The sequence below is a fragment of the Corvus moneduloides genome, chromosome 3 (genome assembly GCF_009650955.1).
Source record: "Corvus moneduloides isolate bCorMon1 chromosome 3, bCorMon1.pri, whole genome shotgun sequence".
NCBI classification, from domain to species: Eukaryota; Metazoa; Chordata; class Aves; order Passeriformes; family Corvidae; genus Corvus; species Corvus moneduloides.
Genome location: NC_045478.1, coordinates 109,152,917 through 109,172,760, shown reverse-complemented (window position 1 = coordinate 109,172,760; position 19,844 = coordinate 109,152,917). Strand labels below are relative to the sequence as shown.

The following is a 19,844-nucleotide window of genomic DNA, read 5'->3' as shown; positions in this document are numbered from 1 at the left end:
CAAGGAGTACAGAATGACAAGGGTTGGGATTGTGTATTTTTGGGAGTGATGTCATGAAAAAGTTCTGTATCATTGGGGATGGGACAGATGTTGGCCAAAGTAATTGGAAACAGCAAGCTGAGCAAATACAGTCCTAGCTAAATGTGGTGGAGCAGAGCAGGGAATCGGAGCCCCTACAGGAGAATGAGAGCACTTGGGCAGTTGACAGAGCTGGGATCCAAGTGCCTCAGCCCAAAGTGAAAGAACACCTTACAGAAGACACTGTGTGGTATCCAGGGCCAGAGAGAACAGCATGGCTCCATCAGAGCACAGGTCCACCTAGTGAGCCACCAGCTGTGGCCAAAATGGAACATTTACTGAACAGCCTTAAGAGAACAGCAAGCAGATGTGTTAGTCCCAAATAGAACACCCTAAAGCATAAAGACCTCCAAATGGGGCATTTCCAGCAGTCCTTGATGTTTTCTCTTGCCCTTAAGTTACCCAAATTCCCCCTGCACTGCTGCATCCTTGAGCACTCGTGGTCGATGACTGCACAGATCTGTGCAGCTTGAGGAAGGGCTCTGATTCCCTCTGCTGCCCTGTGGCTTTTCTGCAGCTGTGTCAGGCACTTGCGTGGAAACTAATGGGCCTTAATTGTCCTAAGCAGCCTCACCTGGGACTTCCCCACGCTCTTGAGCTGCATTTAAGCTCAAGCATGTGCTTTCAGGTTTGTTTTAAGCAAAACTGTAGGTGTTTGTGTTCTGGCCTTGCCTCTAGCCCTGTCTTCTAGGCATATATTGTAGCCGCCCAGTCACGATTTTCGCTCACGACTATCTCACGACGAAGTGGATGCTGGATTTAGTCCATGGTTTGCTGTGTGGATGGTCCCTGATACCAACACCTGTCTCTGCTCTGCTCAGGTACTGTGTGTTTATGAGGATGTGGGCTCACCCCTCAGGGAGCAGCCCCATTCCTGCAGCTGCCTGTTGAAAAAAAAGCACATTAAGAAAGGCAATAACCTAGTTTTATATGTGCAACAGTACCTCTGTTCTAGTTGTTACTGCTCATAGAAGAGATCTGGCTGTTAAAAAAAGAGCAGCTAACTGTGTTGAGCAGCTGGAGTATCAGTAGTAGGAAGATCAGGAGCAGGATGGAAACCATCGCAACCCCAGCAGCCAGCTTCAATATGGATGAAGAGCTGGAAGAGGATGAAGAAGCTCTTGTTGCAATGGCCTAGAGGAGGATTGAAAAGGGGATGTGGAGGGCTGGGGCGATGCTGGGAGCAGGGTCCACACTGCAGTGGAGCTGTCAGGCAGCTTGTCTGGAGGGAACTTTGGGGGTAATCGGGTAAGAGGCTTTTAGGGTGTAGTGTCAAGTGCTGCGCCCTAAAGCCGTGTAAGAACAAGGCTAGAAATTGGAATTTTATGACACAGAGGTTGTAAATGAGAATATCCCCGAAGTCTGAAAACTTGCTTTTAAGCTGCTTTCAGTTGTCAGTGGCTGCTGGTTTGGTTAAGGGAGGGCCTGCTGGTAACTTGTGTCCTGTGGGTGATGAAGGCTTGGGGACAGGGCTTGGCTCTCCAGCATGGGTCTGACTGCCTTGGTGAGAGATTGGCATCCCAGGAAGCTGGGGCAGGCTGGAGCTCTGGTCCCATTCGGAGCACAGGCAGTACAAGCGTCTTGGAAAGCATCCCCAGGATAAGGCTTGGGAAGGAAAGGACTGCAGGAGAAGGGATGAGCTAGTCCAGAACAAGCCAGGTCTCACCTCTTGCCTGTGTAGATGTTCTTGTAGCTTGGGAAGCAAAAGGCCTTGCAATTGGAAAGCCCAGGGAAGAGAAGGAGGAAAGGAGTGTGTAGCTGTCCCGTGGGCAAGAGAAAGCCAAATCCTGGTACCTGCAGTGATTGCACACTTGTGCTAAGCAAGCAGACCAGCCTGGCTCTGGCTATCATATCCATGTGCTCATTGTTCCCAGCCTAACCAGTGCCTCCAGCCATGCAGAGGGTCTTGCTGACCCTTTCCCAGCCTGGCAGGACAAGGCGAGGCCTCAGTCTCACCTGTGCCAGGTGTAGTTTGTGCTCAGCTTGAAGGGAGGGTGGCCAGGGCATGTGATGGGAGGCATGTGAGTTCCAGCAGCCCTGCTGGGAGCTATAAATGGCATGTGTGCTCACTGGAGGAGCATGGCTGGCGGGAGGAGGGGGAGGCAGTGGTGGCACTGAGAGGGGTGTTCGGGTTTGCAGTTACTCCCTTGCTCTGTAGGAGGTTGGCGCTGGGCTGTGGGGGACAGCTGTGAGGGCTGGTGGTGAGCGTGCGTGTCCTCTGAGTGATGAGGCAGATATGGAAAGGGTTTGTGCAAGCTGCAGAGCCCTCCATGGGGTGCCCAGGACACAAAATGGGTCTGTGGCAGGACTGCTGCTGCCAGAGGTGAGGTCTTGCCCTGGGTTGCAGCTCCTGTTTGTAGGACAGGGTGCAGGAGAGCCCTTTTCTCAACTAAGGATTCTCTGTCCTCACAGCTTTGAGCTTGGGGCTGTGCTGTCCCTTCTGCACCTTTGCTGACCCAAGTGCAGTATGCCTTATACACAGTTGTGTGGGCTGTCCCTCTGCCGTGGAGGTGCTGGGTCACACCTGCACAGGTGATGTGACCTGTGCCAAGTGCTTGGAGCCATCTGATGTGCAGAGCCATCGTGGCCATGAGCCGGGGTCTGACCAGCCCCTTCCCACCTGTACAAGTGCTGTGTCCCACCCAGGGATGGCCGTGGTACAGAACCACCTCCTCTCCTCCTGTGGTGAGGGGTGGTTCCTATTAAATGGGAACTCTTTTCCTTCTGGGTAGAGAGCAGCCTGTGCTTCAGCAATGTGTTTTGTGGACGTACCTGCTCAGTTCCGTGCCCTGCACACCCCCGAGCACCCACGTGGCCCCCAGACCCTCTGGGTGCCTCTGCAGCCGCCAGAGACAAATGGACGGCACGTTGTCCCTTGCAGGCTGTGACAACAGCCGGGGTGCAAAGTTGCCTGGAGCAACAGCTGGTGGCAGCGCTGGGAGCCAGGATGGGTGGCGCGGAGCCCCTCCTGGCTCGACCCCGACGATGGCGAGGCAGGGAGTCTTTGAGCCACGTGGTGTGTCCCCTACGAGGACCTGCGTGCCTGGAGCTGGCGGTGGGAAGGGAGGCCGAGGCAGGGCTGGCAACGGGGGTGCCCCAGCACTCATTCGCCGCCCCCGGTGCCTCCCCGCCCCGCCGCAGCCCCCGGGCCGAGCGCCCCGCGCCCCGCGCCGGCCGCGCTGTCCCTTTAAGAGCCGCCCTGCGTGTTTCAACCCGGGAGTGACGCGAGCGCATGCAAATCAAACGCCAACTGGCGGCCAATGGGCGCCGGCGCTCGGCAGCCGCCAGCCAATGGGGTGGCGCCTCCCGACGGGGCGCCGTCTCGCCCCATATAAGGAGCGCCTTCGCCATAAAAGGCAACATTGTATCGCTTTATATGGGGGCGGCGCGGCGCGGCGGGGGCGGCGGCGGAGCGGGGCCGTGAGCGCGGAGCGCGGCGGGGACATGGCGGGGCCGGCCTGACCCGGCCCGACCCGACCCGCGCTCGCCGCCGCAATGTTGCCGAGCCAGGCCGGGGCCGGGAACGGCGCCGCCGCCGCGCTGGCCCGCGGCTCGGGGCTGGGCCGGTCGCCGGTGCCGCGTGGGGCGAACGGCGGCGGGGCGGCGGCGGGGGCGCCCGGGGGCCGCCTGGAGCGGGAGGCGCTGTACAGCGGCAGCGAGGGCGACTCGGAGTCGGCCGAGGAGGAGGAGCTGGGCGGCGAGCGGCGCGGCGTGAAGCGTGGCCTGGCCGAGGCGGCGGCGGCGGCGGCGGCGGGGCCCGCGGCGGGAGCGGCGGCGGCGGCCGCCTACAGTGGCGGCGGGGGCGGCGGGGCCGTGAGCGGCGCCAAGCCCGGGAAGAAGACGCGGGGCCGGGTGAAGATCAAGATGGAGTTCATCGACAACAAGCTGCGGCGCTACACCACCTTTAGCAAGAGGAAGACCGGCATCATGAAGAAGGTGCGGCCCCGCGACTTCGGCCGGTGCGGGGGGGCGGCCCGGCCCGGGCGGGGATGTCGGCCGGTACCCACCTGTCCGTGGGAGTCCCGGACCGGTCCGAGCGCGGAGCAGGCCGGCGGGCCGTGTCCGGAAACGGCGGCGCCTTCCCCGTCCCGCGGGCGGGACCAGGGGGGGCGGCCCCGGCACCAACCCCTTCCGGGGGGCTGCGCGGGAGCCCCCGGCGGAGCTGCGGGCAGGGAGCTGGGCGGCCGGGAGCGGGAGCCCCCGGGGCCGGGGGAGGTCGGTGTGCTTGGCGGTCCCCAGGCGTGTGATGTGCCCGGGGAGGCCCGTCCCGGTGCGGCGTTCAGCCCCGGGCCGGAGCTGACCGGCGCCCTCGGGCCCCTCGCTGTGAGCCGCCACAAAAACACCGAGTGTCGGGTGGCACAGCTGGACTGCCCTACCCTATCAAGGGCCTGGTAGGACTGTCTGCTTCGGCCACGGGAGCGACCAACGCCACGTCTCGGCCGGTTCAGAGTGCAATCCGTGTTTCCTGGTGTGCAAAGACGGATTAGAAATTTGGGGGATTATGGATGCTGCTGGCTGATCTGCATCCCTGGTGCTGCTCATAGCATCTTCTGAACAACTGGGTAGTGCTGCATCCCAGCTCAGCTCGGCATCGTGCACCCTAGGAAGGTGGGAATGGGTGTGGGGTGCTGCTGGGCACATCCTGGATGTACGGGACCACGGGACATAGAATGAGGCCATCCTGTCTGTAGGAGTTTGTGTGAGACTACTGAGTGTGCAGTGATGGCATATGAAGAGTCACTTCCTGGTCCACGGGTATTCTTAACCTGGGGCATGGTGGCCTTGCTGCAGGGGTGCTTGGGTGCAGCTGTGCTCAGAACTCTGGAGCCTGAGAGGGAAATCTGGGTCGGAGCCTGGAAGGGGTGTTGGTGAGGGGAATGAGGTAGTAGAGACATGTGCCAAGTAACATCACTGAGAGGTGGGGTGAGGGAGGCATCCAGACATGTCTGGAGAAGCCAGTGGGATTTCCAGAATGGAGATAATCCCGTGTTCCCATGTTCTCAGACTACTGTGCTGAGGGGACCACTCTACCCCTGGCCTTTTGGCAGGCACATCCCCTAAGGGTGTGCTAAAGGAGATGGGAACACACCATGGGACAGTTCAACCTGTAGGGAGGGAGCTAGTCTTGGGTTGGTTTTAGGAGCTGAAGCTGGTGTTAAAAGAAGGAAAGCCATTCTGGGAGCGTGGGGACCTGCAGGGATGCTTGTCCTGCAGTGTGTGTTGTCCCTGTCACCTGTGACTCCCTGTTCTTCCCTTGTCCTGCTGGCAGGCCTATGAGCTCTCCACGCTGACTGGCACTCAAGTCCTGCTGTTGGTGGCCAGCGAGACAGGCCACGTGTACACGTTCGCCACACGGAAGCTGCAGCCCATGATCACCAGTGAGACGGGGAAGGCGTTGATCCAAACATGCCTCAATTCCCCAGACTCGCCCCCACGCTCGGACCCCACCACTGACCAGCGCATGAGTGCCACTGGTTTTGAGGAGACAGACCTCACCTACCAGGTGTCTGAATCAGACAGCAGCGGGGAGACCAAGGTAATGTTCCTGGGCACCCAGGGAGGTGTGGGCTGTGCTGGGAGCCCTGATCATCCCCAGCCCTCTTTAAATAGCAGCGTGGGGAGCTTGAGCATGAGTCCCCTTTTGCTGCGACTGCAGTGAGCTTGTGTCATGTCATCTCAGGTCTGGCTGGCTCCTTGGCTGATGGTAGCCGTGATTGAAAGGGGGAGGGAAGCGGGTGGCAGGTATCCTGGTCCTGGCCCTTGCAGCGTGGCTTCCCACTGGCCTAGCCCACCCCCCTGGCCAGCTTTCAGCACTGTTATCTCTCCCCAGGCGTCTCCATGCTCTCACACTCATTGATAAAAATTTGATTCTGCCTCCATGGCCTTATAAGGCCTGGTTTCCCTCGCCAGAGTCCCTGGCAGGGCCCCTCACATTCCTTATAAGCTGCAGCTGTCTCTTGCTTTGGTGCTGTTTTGGAAGGGGGCAGGGAGGACATGGGGAATGGAAACATTTGGCTGGACAGACCACTTCTGCTCCCTGCCTGTTGTCCCTGCAGACGCTGGCCCTTGCCTGCCCGTGTTACTTGTGGCCTTTTGCCCAGGGTGGCCTGGCTGTGGGTGCAGAGTTGGGCAGAGCCAGCTTTTCTGCTGGAAGGGCCCCGTCTTGTCCCTGCACTCCCTGGCGCTGTTCCTCAAAGCTGTGTCCCATATCCCTGCTGCTTCCTTTGCAGGCTGGTGCTCAGATCCATAGGTGCTTGGAGATGGGACGCAGGGAGGTTTGTGGTGCAAGGCTGGGATGACATACTGAATTTGGGGCTCTGCCACAGCTTCCCAGGCCTGTGTGCAGTTCCGCTGGGTGCTGGGAATTAGAGCGGCCCTGCTCTACCTGTGCTTGTGTTGTGGGTACCGGGCTTGCTACAAAAGTGTTCTTCCACTGGCCTTGTCATAGGAGCTCTCCAACCGTCTGTGCTCAAGCCACAACAACATCCTTGCCATGCAGGAGCCTCTAGACATTAAGCAGACAGAACCTGGAGATCTCTGTGCTGTAACTGCAAAGGTAGTGAGTACAGCCCTGAGATGTGTCCAGCATGTCTGGAGTTGCAGGGGTATTCAGCTGCCTGTTTTTGTGCTGTAATAGTACAACAGCTCTGGTCACGGTGCTGCTGGGTACACTCTATTCTTTAATGTCCACTTCCCCACATCTGTGCAGTGCTGCACCGAGCAAAAGCTTATTGCTGCTGAGCCCTGAGAAACATCAGCAGCCCCGGAGATCCCTGCAGGCAGAGGAGCTGTGGTGGGCCAACGTGTGGTTGGAGTCCCTGTGCTGGAGCCCAGGAGAGTCCCCAGGAATGGTTCCTGCTGATGGGACCCCAGCACCAGTCCTGGCTGTCCCAGTCTGGCATGTCTTCCCTAGGTGCCACTGGTTGCTAGTGTGAGCTGTGCTAGCCCTATGCAGTAGGCAAAGAAGCCTTCTAACAGCAGCAGTCTCTCCTTTGTGCAGCCTGTGTGTGTAAGGACTTGTGCCTCCTGGGCTTCTCCTGGATGAAAAGGCAAGTCCTGTGGGCATTTTGTAATGAGACAAATTACCTGTCCCTGGTATGAGACTTGTCCACATCATATCCCTTTGTACTCTTCCCGGAAGTACTGCTAGTTGGCCCCAAGGGAACTGTGCCCTCGGGATGCAGTTGATCTGCAGAGGCCTTCTTAACACAACTTCTCTTTTCTCACTATCTGATGCAACCTTGAAAGCTCCATCCCAGTGCTAGTGCTTAGTGTGGGGTGCCTTGTGGCCACAGCCAGCATTTGACATGAGGCTGGAGGAGCCCTATGGCCCTGTCTCCTTCTTGACATTCTGACTAAATCCACCCCTGGCCAGCTGAGAGTTCTTGTCATGGCAAGCCCTGGGGCTGGGGACAGGGGCTGTCCTGTTGTGCCTTCTGCAGGCCTGGAAGCCTGGTTGGTGCTCGAGCAGAGACCAGCTCAATTCAGATAGACCAAGAAGTCTTCTGAGGAGTGGGTGGTGCACAGGGCTGGGTTTCAGGTGCCTCACTATCAGGAGATTCAGTGCCTGGACTATCAGGTCCAGCCATATGGGATGCTCCAAAAGACTCCCTGGCCTTCCTGTGTGAACTCTGCTTCCCAGATCTCTGTATGGACAAAGCCTGCTTGTGTCCAGTGCTGCAGTGGAGTGGGAAGACAGTGCGGCCAGGCTGTCACCTGCAGTCAGCACCCTGCTGGTTATTCCTCCGTGCTACACCAGCAGCAGCTCTGAAATCCTCCTGCTGTGCTGGACCCAAACTCCCTGCCGTGGTGCTGGGATTGGGACATGATGATACCTCTCTCATCTTTTGCAGGCCCCAAATGACACTGCCTGTGTGCAGTCACCTGCATGTGCTTGTGTGGGAAAGGGAGCTCAGGGGCTCTGGATTGGGGTGAGAGCATGGGAGTAGCCCTGATCTGGTCATCTTTCTGGAGTGGGAGAATGTGGGACTTTCTGCCACATCTGGAATGCAGGCCAGGTGTTGGAGACCAGATTGGGATTCCTATATACCTCCAAGGCCTGTTGTCATGCTACACCTGCGTAATTAATTCTGTCTAGGGGACCGTGCTGAACAGCATCACGTCAGGCAGTCCCTAAAAGCTGTGGAGTGGGATCATTTCTGTCCCCAAGACCCTACTGTGGTCCAGGATGGGCATCAGCTGGCCTGGTCTGTGCCCTGTGGCTCATGCTGCAAAGCAGTGATCTGGGTCTGGGCAGACACCTGCTGCACACTCCTTCCACAGACAGGGCTTTCAGGGCTGCTGTCTGCCTCAGGGTTTGTCCATGGCCCCTTAGGTAATGTCTGCTGAAGTGACCCATGACTTGCCTTATGCATGTAGTCTGGGCTTTGCAGGGTGCCCAGGGCATTGCTGAGGCATATCAGACAGTCATGAGGAGATGGCAATGGGTGTCCAATCTCAAGTTTCTCCCAGCTCTCTTTCTGTATTGGGAGCTGTTGCTGCAGCCCAAGAGAAACACAATAAAGATGGGAGGAATCCGAGTCTCGCCTGTGTCAGAATAGGGAGGGCAGAGATGGGATGTGCATGATTCAAGTTTGTTGTCACAGCATCTTTCCCAAGCACCTTTGCTTTATACTGAGGTTTGTCCTTGTGCTTCTAGGAACTTTCTAGGATGCTTTCTCCAGGCCTGGGAGTATGGAGTATGACTGGGTGCTAAGTGCCCTGGCTGCTTTGGGCTGTATCTCACGGGTATGCTGCTTTAGGGCTGTAGCTGGGGACGAGGAACCCTGGCTTTTCCAACTGGGAACAGCATCTGTCCTGCCCAACTCTGCTCTGGCTCACTAGTGGGCTAGGGAGAGCTCTGCCCTGTCACCCACGTGGGGAGGGCACCCACAGCCTCCCATGTCCCATGTGGGATGGCAGGAGTTTGTGGTTGAGCTAATGGAAAGTGCCTCTGCTGGGCTTTGCTCTGTTATCACGTGCCTCTTCTAATTTGGACTTCAGGGACTTCGGTGCCAAGGCAGAGGGGTGTTGCTCTCCTCCCTCCCTGGGCCCTGGGGCACGACTGAGTGCCTGGGATTGGATCCCCCTGTCCAAAATGGGCTGCCTTCCCTTTTTTAGCTGTTCGTTGAGCTGTGAATTCCTTGCTCCTGGCAGCTTGACAAGCTGGGAACAAGGCTTAGCACGTGGGAGAGCTGGGCCCACCAGCTGCAGTGGGAGGGGTGGGAGTGTGGCAGCCTTAACTCTTCCCAGGCATGCTGGCAGCTGTGTCAGGGCATGGAGACAGCAGGTCACCTGTGGTCTGTGACATGGGCTCCTGTGAAGCAGCGCATTCTCAGTGCGTTCTTGGCCAGATGAGCAGGGCAGGAGAGGAGTCATGGGCACCCTGGGTATTCCAAAGGGGATTTTGGGGATGGAGGCACATTAGGTGAAGTGTGACTGCCAGAGGCAGCAGGAATCATGCTGGGCTTGGTTGGTTCCTGCAGATCCAAGGCACATCCAGCCACATGCTTTGTGGCTGTGGAAACTAGCATGTTACTGCAGCCTGGCACACACATTCCTCCCTTGTTCCCAGATCTGGGATGCCAGTCTCTCAGGCTAGTGTTGACCCAGCACAGAGCCCTTTTCCTGGTGCTCAGCTCCTCTTGGCAATGCTGTCCTTGGACAGGCACGGAGCTCTGACGCTCCTTGCAGGACTGTGCTGGCTGTAGTGAACACATGGGGTCCTTTGGAAGCATTTGCCTCATGCCCATCTCCTGGCAGTGGATTGGCAAATAGGTGCTTCCTACGGTCAGGTTCTCCTGGCCTCCGCTCCAGGAGAAGTGTGGAGGCGTTCCCCAGGACCTGCCAAAGCTGCCATCAGGGCTGGGTTTGGGCCTCCCTGGTGTCCAGGTTTGCCTTTAGTCACCTCTCCCCTGTCACTTCCAGTGTACAGCTGCCTTTAAGACCCAGCTCTCAGCTTGTTCTTGGTCGTGTGTTTCCTGCCTTAAGGGAAGTGGTGTGTGTTCCTGACAGGAGACTGCATGCCTTTATGTTTGTCCCTGCAAGGGCTGCTTTTGCCTAGTGTGTGCCAAAAAGAGGCTATTCTCCTCTTAGACATTTTGGGGACTCCTGGGGAGGGGAAGGGCTGCTTTGTCCCCTGGTGTGTTGTGGGGAAGGCTCTCAGGGGACCTCTGTGGCCCTGGGCCTGCATCCAAAGTTTATGCTGAGCTCTCTCCAGCTCTCCTCATGTTTGTACAAGCAACTCTTCTCTGCTCCCCTGGCTCTGCTCCATGTGCTGGCAGCAGGCTGTGGGGGGTATGGTTTGGCAAGGGGATGCAGCCTACGGAGCCTGGTTTGGTCTCATGGGCAGATGTCTCATGGGCTGGTCCAAGCTGTCACAATCTTTCCTTTTGCAGGATGCCCTGAAACCCGCGTTCACCGTCACCAACCTGCCGGGAACAACGTCCATCCAGACAGCCCCGACCACCTCGACCTCCATGCAGGTCAGCAGTGGCCCGTCATTCCCCATCACTAATTACCTGGCGCCAGTGTCTGCCAGCATCAGCCCCAATGCCGTCACCAGTGCCAACGGGACAGTGCTGAAGACTACTGGAGCCAGTGCAGTGACGTCTGGGGGCCTCATGCCGATACCCACTGGCTTCACCCTCATGTCAGGTCAGTGCCTTTAGGGACTGAGGACTGCATCCGTCCATCTTTGCACCTGGAGTCTGTTGCTGTTCTCTCCAGGGGAGAGGGGACCTAGTGGCAGAAGGGAAGCAGAGTGGTTGCTGCTGTAAGGTGAGCCTGGCTGTGATTCTGTGCTCAAACCCAGCCAGGCCAGTGGCTGGAGAAGGGTCATGTAGTGACTGGTTCTTTAGAGTGCTACCAGCTGGCCCTGCTGCTGGGAGGTGGCAGGGAGCTGAGCTGGAACCCCAGGGCAGCACCAAGAAGCCTGGAGGGAGTGAAAAGAGCTGGTGGTGACAAAGCCTTTCTTTCTCCCTCCTCTCGGCAGGTGCTTCCCTTTCTCCGGGGACTCCTACCATTCCTCTCACTCAGTTACAGCCGCACTCCCTGGCTCTTTCCAGCCAGCAGGGCCAGGTGGTCATGGGTACAGCTGGACAGCTGCAGCAGGCACAGCAGACAGTCTTCCACTTCCCTGCCAGAGCTGGAGGGCAGATTGTGTCGCTGACAGGTCAGCACTCGCTTCTCCTCCACTTGCTAGAGATGGGGGGATGGAGGTGTCTGTGGGGGTCCTGGGCCTGGCCACAGAGCTGACCCCTGAGGTGAGAGCACAGAGGAGGCAGAGCACAGGGAACCCTGGCTGTGGCTGCTGGGGAGAGATGGGAAGACAGGGCAGAAGATGCTTGACATAGGCAGGAGCAGCATCCTGGGGGATGCAGACCAAGAGAAGCAGCGGATTTTCAGTCTCATGCCCCAGGGCTTGGCCTGTCGCTAACAAATGGAGAGGAGACAGGTCCTTAGTGCAGCTGTGCTGAGGCTGAACTGTGCTGCTGGAAGTGGTGGAGGGATAGCACAGGGGCTCAGGTGCCCAGTGGTTGTTTATTGAGTGCTGGCTTTTGGCTCTGAGCAGCTGCCCTTGCTTCTGTGTTTGTGTCTGCAGTCAGCCACCGAACTACGGTGCAGAGGATAGGTTAGGGGAGATCCAGAATAGAGGAGTGGTGCTGCTGTGCTGCCTTGTGTGCATTGTCCTTTGTAGGAATTTCTTCTTGTTCTGAGTTAAGGCTCTCCAGGTGTTTGTTCTGGGGCTGGACATGTTCCTGGCTGGAGTTTCAGAGTAGAGCTAGGCTCTCCTTTGCATCCATCATCTGAGTGACACAGTATTTCTTGTGTCCTGCCTGTTTGTGCCCAAGTCCATTACTCTGATAACTTCTGTGCTTTCTTGGAATGCTTAAGGCTCCTGGGGGCCCTGGAAGACATCAGGCTTCCATTCAAGGGCACTGGATTTCCCTTGTGATCTGGCGGAGCTAGGAGAATAACTGATGTGTGTCTCTGGGGTGTGATGTGTGGGGAAATGCCCAGTCTGAGCAAGGTGACCAGTGATTCTTGCTCTCTGGCATCCCTTCTGGAAGAGCTCTCTGGCTCTTCCCTCTGGAGGCAGGACTTCAGCCTTAGGAGAGCTTTCTGTGCCAAGCTCTGTTTCTGGATCTGAAGTACTTTGCAGGGAGTGGTCTGGGACAGAGGCTGTGTGGCCCCTGCAGCTCTGGGATGCACACCTTGAGACCAGGTGCTCTCTAATCCCTGTGTAGGGCACTTTACTGTCCTTAAGGTCACAGGTGGGGTGAGAGCTGCACCCTGAGTGCCCTGTGGAGGATGGAGCTGGGCTCCAGAGTGTGAATGCAGCAGAGCCCAGCTGGTGTGGGCATTTGGGCTCTTGTGGTTCCACTCGATGCAGTAAGGTGATGCTTGCAGGGCTGACTAAGCCCTGGGGAGAGAAGGCTGGGCCCTCTCCTCCCAACATCTATTCTGTGTTTTGGTGGAGTCAGGAATGACAAGGAAGGTCCCGAATGTTCCTGAACCATGGCTGGGAGTTGGGCAAAAGCTGTTGTGGCCTTTTCTTCACTCTTGGAGCTTTGTAGGCCAGTTAAGCCCTTCTTGGCCCATGTGCCAGGAAGGAGCAGGTTTTGGTCTCTGGTTTCTGCCATGAACTGCTTTTGGGTAGCCTCCCCCAGTGCAGCACAGAGTGGTGCTGTGGAGCCGTGTGCAGCCAGAGAAGAACTGGGGGGCTTTCAAGTGGCCCAGAGCTCCTGTATCCCTGTGGAGCCACAGGCTCATGGGCTCCTCTCTCTCCCCAGGTGGTACCATGGCTCAGCAGGTTCCAGTCCAGGCAATCCAGGTGCACCAGGCACCGCAGCAAACGTCTCCCTCTAGTGACAGCAGCACTGACCTTACCCAGACCTCTTCCAGCGGAACAGGTATTGGTAACCACCTTCTGTCTGCCTTCCTAACCACTGCTGAAAACCACCCGCACCAGGAGGCTTCATGCCTGCTCCCTGCCCAGCTTCCTTCTTCGGGCTGACTTATCCAAGCCTTTCTGACAGCTTCCCCGGGTGTATTCATCCCTGTTGCCAGCTCCTGTGCTACACTGTATCTCAGTAGATGCTGCTGGGCCTAGGGCACCTTCTGAGGGATTTCAGAGCCTCTCCAGATACACTATCTGCTCTCACTTGCAGCATGGAGCTGGGAACTGGTTGCTCAGTTCTCAGGGGGTTTCTTAGTGAGCCAACATTGCCTCTAGCACAAGGCATTGGCTCACATCTGCTTGAGACTTTTACTGTCTATGCAGAAGACATCTCTTTGTCAGCAAAATCTGAGTTCAGATACCTGGATGCAGGCTGAATCTAGTTCAACAGCTGTGTTAAGGGCTCCTCATGGAAGCAAGATACAAGTTGAATTTAGTCCTGGGATGTTTGGCTCCTGTGTTTCCCTGTCCCTTCATACTCATGAAAGGAGAGGTTTGAGCTCTCCTGCTTGATCTCTGGGGCTTTTGCCCAAGAGCTTGGGAGACAAAGATGAGTATCTCCATGCACCGTGCTTCAGCACAGCATGGCTGGGGTAGAGGTGCTGAGCAGGCAGGTGAGCGTGGCAGGTTCCATTTGTGTGCTCACATGTCGTCTGTCCTGGTGGCAGTGACCCTCCCAGCGACCATCATGACGTCGTCTGTGCCAACCACCGTGGGCGGCCACATGATGTACCCCAGCCCGCACGCGGTGATGTACGCGCCCACCTCCGGCCTCGCCGACGGTGGGCTCGCGGTGCTCAACGCTTTCCCACAGGCGCCCTCAGCGATGCAGGTGTCCCACGGCCAGGTCCAGGATCAGGGTAAGGCAGCTGTCCAGGTCACTGCTCCCTGAGAGTGCACTGACACCCAGGTTTTTCTCATCCCACGTGTATTTATGCTGTATGTTAATTGCAAAGGGTTTTCTTTGCAGCAGTCCTAGTGGCTCCACAAAGGCCTGGCAAGGGCGGTGCTCAATGTGTGTTTTTAGGTCTTGCCATTCTCTTGTGCAAAGGATTGTATGAGCTGTTGATGGGTAAAATGGCTGACGGTTTCTGGGATGGGCGGCATGTGGGGCAGGCAGCAGAGGGAGCCAGGAGGCTCTGGAGAGGATATGTGCTTGCATGAGGGGGCAAAGTAGCATGAAGCCACATGGACACGACTTGGATTGAGGCCTTGTGCTGGCTTCTCCCAGCACTTGGAAAACTAGTGCATGTGGCTTTCTTCTGGAATGTCTCCATGTGTGCAAATAGGCAGCTTGTCCTTAAGTAGCTCCATGGAGCTCAGAGAAAGGATCCATGGGGGAGCACTGCTTAAGGGACAGTGTCATTTGTACTTCTCTCTGTGGCAGGTGGCGTCCCTCAGGTGTTCCTGACGGCCCCATCAGGCACGGTTCAGATCCCAGTCTCAGCTGTCCAGCTTCACCAGGTAGGCACAGAGTAGTACTTGTAGGTGTTCAGGGGTTGTTCTTGCTCTTCTTCTGCCTGCACATCCTTTGGGTGTCTGGGCAGACCTGTCTGGGTAGGATCAATCCTCAGGTCTGGGAAAGCGGTCTTGGGTGAGGGAGTCTTGTCCTCCTTGGACAGGTGCCCGGGAAGGACAGTGCCCCCCAGGCTGCTGGCACACAGGGTCTCAGGGCGTGCTGTCCCCCAGTGGTTCCTCCTCCCTTCTCTCTCTAGATGGCTGTCATCGGGCAGCAGAGCAGCAGTGGCAGCAGCCTGACGGAGCTGCAGGTGGTCAACTTGGACACCTCACACAGCGCCAAGAGTGACTGAGAGGCCTCTGCTGCCGGCCTTCTGTTTCTGGCTTGTCGTGCCAGTGTCGGGGCTGGCAGCAACTCCTTCTCGTACAGACTGCACCAGTTATTTATTGTTGCCTTTTCACGTTTCCTTCATCCACACATGCACACACACACACGCACTCACCCACCCCCACACACACAGGCATGCGCGTGGGGCTGCAGGACCCACCCGGGGTGGAGCCGTGCTGGGGCCATGCAGGGCTTGGGGCATTTGGATGCTGCAATAGCTGTGCTTGTCTCACGCCAGCCAAAGAAACTTGTCTCTTGAGGGGAGGATTGCTCTGCACTGTAAATAAATATTGCAGGCCATTCCCAGCTGGAGGCTCTGGCTCCTTCTGGGTGCTCTGAGTCACCTTGCCCATGAGTATTTACTCTGCGTGGGGCTCAGCTTAGACCCGGAGCCATCGTGCAGGTGCAGCTTGGAGCAGAGTGGGTTGTGGCTGTGCTGCTGGCCTCAGCAATGTGCCTTTGTGGGGGTGACAGGTCCTGGCCGCAGCAACTCACCCTGGGCTCCGGACAGGAGAGAGGGGCCAGCTTGCATGTGCATCTCTGGGCCTGCATGCCCTCTCCCCGGGGGGCTGGGCACAGCCGGTGGCACGTGGCCCTGTCCTCCTCGTATGCACTACAGTGAGCCCTCCACCCTCAGTGCCTCCTCGCTGGGCTGCCTGGCAGATTTTCAGCCTGACTGGCCCTGCCCCGGCGGCTGCCCTTGCACGGATGAGGTGGTCGGTAGATGCCCAGGAACACAAAGGTGCCCTGGAGAGCTCCTCAGGGGCCCTGTGCTCTGCTCAGCCCCACACTCTCAGCCCTCGCACTGCTTCTGGACTCCATACACCCAGGGGAACGTGGCTGGGTCTTTCCTACATCCCCCTGCAGCTCCAGCCAGCGCTTTCTAAATTTCTGTGTCTGATGCAAGGTGGAGAAACAACTCAAATGTCAAAGGGAAGAGCCCATGGGGCACTGAGCTGCTGGGCAGGTGGCAGGCTCTTCCTCTGAGCACCAGGGTGACCTGCAGGCCATCCTGGGCTGTGGGGGAGCAGCTGTGATGCCTGTACAGGCTCAGCTAGGCTGGGGGAGAAGGGCTGGGGCATGCTTGGTCCTGCATGGGAGTTGCTGTGAATGGCTCTGCTACCTAGCCCTGTCCCTGGAGGGAGAGTGAGCAAGTGAGAGAAGCTGCTGAATCCTTAGGGGAAGAAGCAGCTACTGTAACTTTTTTTTTTTTTTTTTTAAGTTAAAGACAAAAGAAGCCTTGGAGAAAAAAAAAAAAAAGAAAAAAAAGAAAATTACTTTATTTTTCTAAGTGTTAAACTCAGTATTTATGTAATTCTTTAAGGAATAAAAGTTTGGCTCCTGTACAGTTTTAATGGGGTTTGTACCAGGGGGACGGGAGAGGGGTGGGTGGGCGGGCATGGAGGCAGGAAAGGGGCCTTGCTTTTGAGTTTGTATTGTAACCTTGGACATGTTCCCTCAGCATTAGCGTTTAAGCTGCACTCTCCATCCACCAGCATGTGCCAGGGATCAAGCTGAACCGAGTGGGATGCTTGTTTCCTACTTATCTGTAATGAGGACTTCATACCCATGATTTTGGGCTTAATGGGCAGAAGGCAAGTGAAGCAGTGGCTCGTCTCTGGAAGTGGGAAACCCATTTCTCAGAAGCAGGGAGTTTGCAGTGTGCCCAGGAGCCAGAGGTGGGCTGGGTTTTCTTACCACCACCCTGTTCCCTTCTGGTCCAGGGACCTACAGCTGTTGTGTCACTGCTCTTGGCGCAGAGCAGTGCTGCCTGTGACTGCCTAAGGGATATGGGCATCCCCACTCCTCCCTGTGGTGAGTGACCAGCAGTGGCTAATCCCTGTTCTCCCTGCTTGCTGTGCAGGCAGCATCTCCTGAACTCCTGGCTGACGATCTGGGCTGCAGTTCCCCTTCTACAGCCGTTCTGCAGCACATAGATGCGGACAGGTCCCCTCCAAGCTCCCAGCGCAAAGAATTCCCAGAAGGGTCTTTCAGCCCTTGATCTGTTAGCAGCCTGGGAAGGGCTTGTGGGGAGTGTGGTGGCCCATCTGGTGAGGGTGACATTGCATGCTGCCCCCCCATAGAATTCTTGCTCTAAGAGTGATGCAAACCCTGCAGCTCGGAGCATGTGGGAGTGCTGAGCCGTGTCCCGTGGCTTGGTGTAGGAAAACTGCTCAGTGATGCTTCCAAAACAATGTAGGTACTTAGGAGTTCATCCAGGGAGAAGCGTGGGGGTCAGAGTTTGTGTTGTCCTTTGCCCCAGCACATCAGTGTGGCCTGGCTTTGCTCTGCTTTGCTTCTGCTGGCACTGTGGAGCAGAGCTGTTGGGCCAGAATGGCAGGAGAGCCCCTGCTGCTACAGGGTGTCTGACTGCGTCCCCTCCCTGGCTCCCCAAAGGCAACTGCTGGTTAAACGCTAATGGTGTATTTTATTTAAGTGCAGACTTGTAAGAACACTTGTGTATCAGGGATGAAATGGCATTTATTGTGTGGTGACATTTTTAGTTCATTTTACTGGTTTGAGGGGTGTGTGTGCGCGTGTGTGTGTGTGTGTGTACGCATAAGTGTGTGTGGGATTATTTTTTTTTTCCCTCCAGTTTCCAGGGTTGTGTTTCTGGAAGGATGTGGAAGTAATCACAGTACTATGTACAGAGCTTTCTTTTGTATTAAAAAAAAATTTACTCTTTCAATAAATGTTATCATTTTGTGCACAGATTTGGGATCTTGACCATGCTTTGCGGGAGGCGATGATGCACACCTTAGGGCCAACAAATGGGGATCAGGGGCAGATTTCTGCACCTGCTTGTGTACTGAGGAGGATGGGGAGCTGTCTGAGCATGACATGGCAAAGAGGGGCTCTTTGCAAAAGTCTCCATCCCTACTGCCTCCTGCACAGGTTATTCCTGACCACCTGGACTTATCCTCTGGAGTCCCAGCTAATGTGTGGGCCAGAGAGGGCCAGTGCCTGACAGCAGGGCTGTGAGGGCTGTCCTTCCTGAAAGCTCTGGAACCATGTCCCTGGTGAGAGCAGGGCAGGGTGTCAGAAGAGAAGTGAAAACCAGGAATGAGGAGGAACGGGGAATTTTGAAAAAGAATTGTTCTAATTCATGGGTGTCAGTAGGGAGGAGCAATAGGGAGACAGTTAAATTCTGTGCAGAAAATTGCTGTGAGAAGATACGGTGATATTCAAAATATCTGGAGAGACATTACTTAAAGTCAGGCAGAGGCCTAGAAGCCAGATCAAGGACACATGGAGGCTCAGTAAAGTGTCTAAAGGTGTGAGTAAAACCGAAGGCAGAGGGGCTCATTACAATCACAAAAGGGCTGCTGGGGCCAGAGTATGCTAGCAAAAAATGCAACTGCTGGCCACTCGATAGCATCAGGTCCTGGAGCAGATGCCAGTATAGTGTGAGGAAAGCTTAGCACTGATAAAAGTGTGCAGTTTGGAGAAAATACCCCAGGAAGGGAAAAGATTGTACAGAAAGTGCTTAGGAGCAAAACACACCTGAAATGACTCCTCATTAGGAAGTGAGGTGCTTCACTTTTATACCACAACCAGCCCCATGCCTACACAGGTGTAGCTTGTGGTTCAGCACCACAAACCCCCTTCCAGCACAAACAATCCCATGTCACTTGAGCACTGGGGGCTCTGTGTCACCATGGAGCAAGATACCACAGATACAATCTTTATTTTTAGGATAAATGGACCTACCAAGCACAGTGTTGCGACGATCAGAGCAAAGACATAAGCAGGCCACATGAACACCACAGAAAACCTCGTCACAAAAAAGAAGTCTTGGTAGTGAATGGGGAAGGAAAATGACCTATTAATTGAGAACACAGAGATTCCAAGAGCAATGGGATTCTGGAAAGAGAGCATCAATAGCATCAACAGAAATTTACATGTACTAATGGAGAAATCAAGCTCGGAAATATAAACATTTACAGTCTACCATTGGTGCCACAGGTTTAGAGGATGGTCTCCACAAACTGATGCAGCACTGCACTGTTTCATCCAGCCTATAATTAATTGCAATTATGTTGTTTGGATTAACTGCTGATTGCTATTGTAAAACATGGAAATTATCTAATCCGTTGTATTAGTACTGAGGGTAGAAATTAGGTTGGGCACATACAAGTTGCTCCAGGATCAAATAAGAAAGCAAAGTCTCATCCAGTTAGCTGATGATTTTAATGTTTGTTTATAATTTAAAATAAGTAAGTGTTATCAGACTGATAGAAACCTGCACCTCAAGGAAAGGAAGTATGGGCAAAGGATAAGAATTTAGATTTTATGGTGTGGGCATTTCAGATCAGTGTGACACCAAAGCTGGAAAGGAACTGGAAATAGGCCAAACTTGTGTGCATCTGGCTTCAACTGGTTCTCCAGCAACACTGAGAACAGGGCAGTCTCAGAGCCCCAAAACTGCTGGGAGCCAGCACAGCTGTCACTGAAGCCAATTGGGTGGATGGAGGGTGGGTGCAGGGCTGGAACCACCCCAGGGCCATGGGCCTGACATTGCTGCACTGTAATTCTTGATTAATGGTGCATTTGCAGTAATAATATTAGCGCTGACATGACATGCTTTTAGCCTTCCTGCCACCCATCCTGCTACAGCCCTTGATGAAGACAATTAATCACCAGAGAAATGGTACCAACACACAGCACAACATTACCACGTTACCAAAAAGCAGCTCGCTCTAGCAGATGCACTCTTCAGCTCACAGCCTCCATTTGTTCTCGTTTCTAATATTAGCCAGGGGAATCAGAAGATATTCCAACCTTTCATGGTTTTCCACTGCTCACCACCGTTCCTGGTGTGCAGCCGCTGTGGGGGATCGGCAGCTTTGTGACCCATGGCCGCAGACAGGCCCCTGCGCTCTGGTGCCAGCTCAGGCCTGAAGCCTCTTTGGGAGCCGTGAGATGTCCTGAGGGACCCGTGTGGGGCAGCCAGCAGTG

At 55.7% G+C, this 19,844-nt stretch overlaps 1 protein-coding gene across 5 annotated transcripts; it reads left to right on the top strand.

The window, feature by feature from the left end:
- Positions 1-3,487: 3,487 nt before the first annotated feature.
- SRF (serum response factor) lies at positions 3,488-18,975 on the top strand. Of its 5 annotated transcripts, none has more exons than XM_032104235.1 (8): positions 3,494-4,014; positions 5,348-5,614; positions 10,476-10,734; positions 11,072-11,251; positions 12,873-12,992; positions 13,708-13,899; positions 14,427-14,503; positions 18,582-18,975. In XM_032104235.1, exons 1-8 carry the CDS (start codon positions 3,574-3,576, stop codon positions 18,705-18,707), a joined length of 1,662 nt encoding a protein of 553 aa, XP_031960126.1. In that variant the 5' UTR covers positions 3,494-3,573; the 3' UTR covers positions 18,708-18,975. The 5 variants fall into 5 exon arrangements, with proteins under 5 accessions (XP_031960129.1, XP_031960126.1, XP_031960127.1 ...); XM_032104236.1 differs by lacking the exon at positions 18,582-18,975 and adding an exon at positions 14,755-17,599 and having other exon boundaries at positions 3,498-4,014; XM_032104238.1 differs by lacking the exon at positions 13,708-13,899 and having other exon boundaries at positions 3,488-4,014.
- Positions 18,976-19,844: the final 869 nt, after the last annotated feature.

Coding starts and splice junctions, on each gene's coding strand:
- SRF (XM_032104235.1), top strand. CDS start 3,574: ATGTTGCCGAGCCAGGCCGGGGCCGGGAACGGCGCCGCCGCCGCGCTG. Junction 5,615..10,475: donor ACAGCAGCGGGGAGACCAAG/GTAATGTTCCTG, acceptor TTCCTTTTGCAG/GATGCCCTGAAACCCGCGTT. Junction 12,993..13,707: donor GACCTCTTCCAGCGGAACAG/GTATTGGTAACC, acceptor TCCTGGTGGCAG/TGACCCTCCCAGCGACCATC.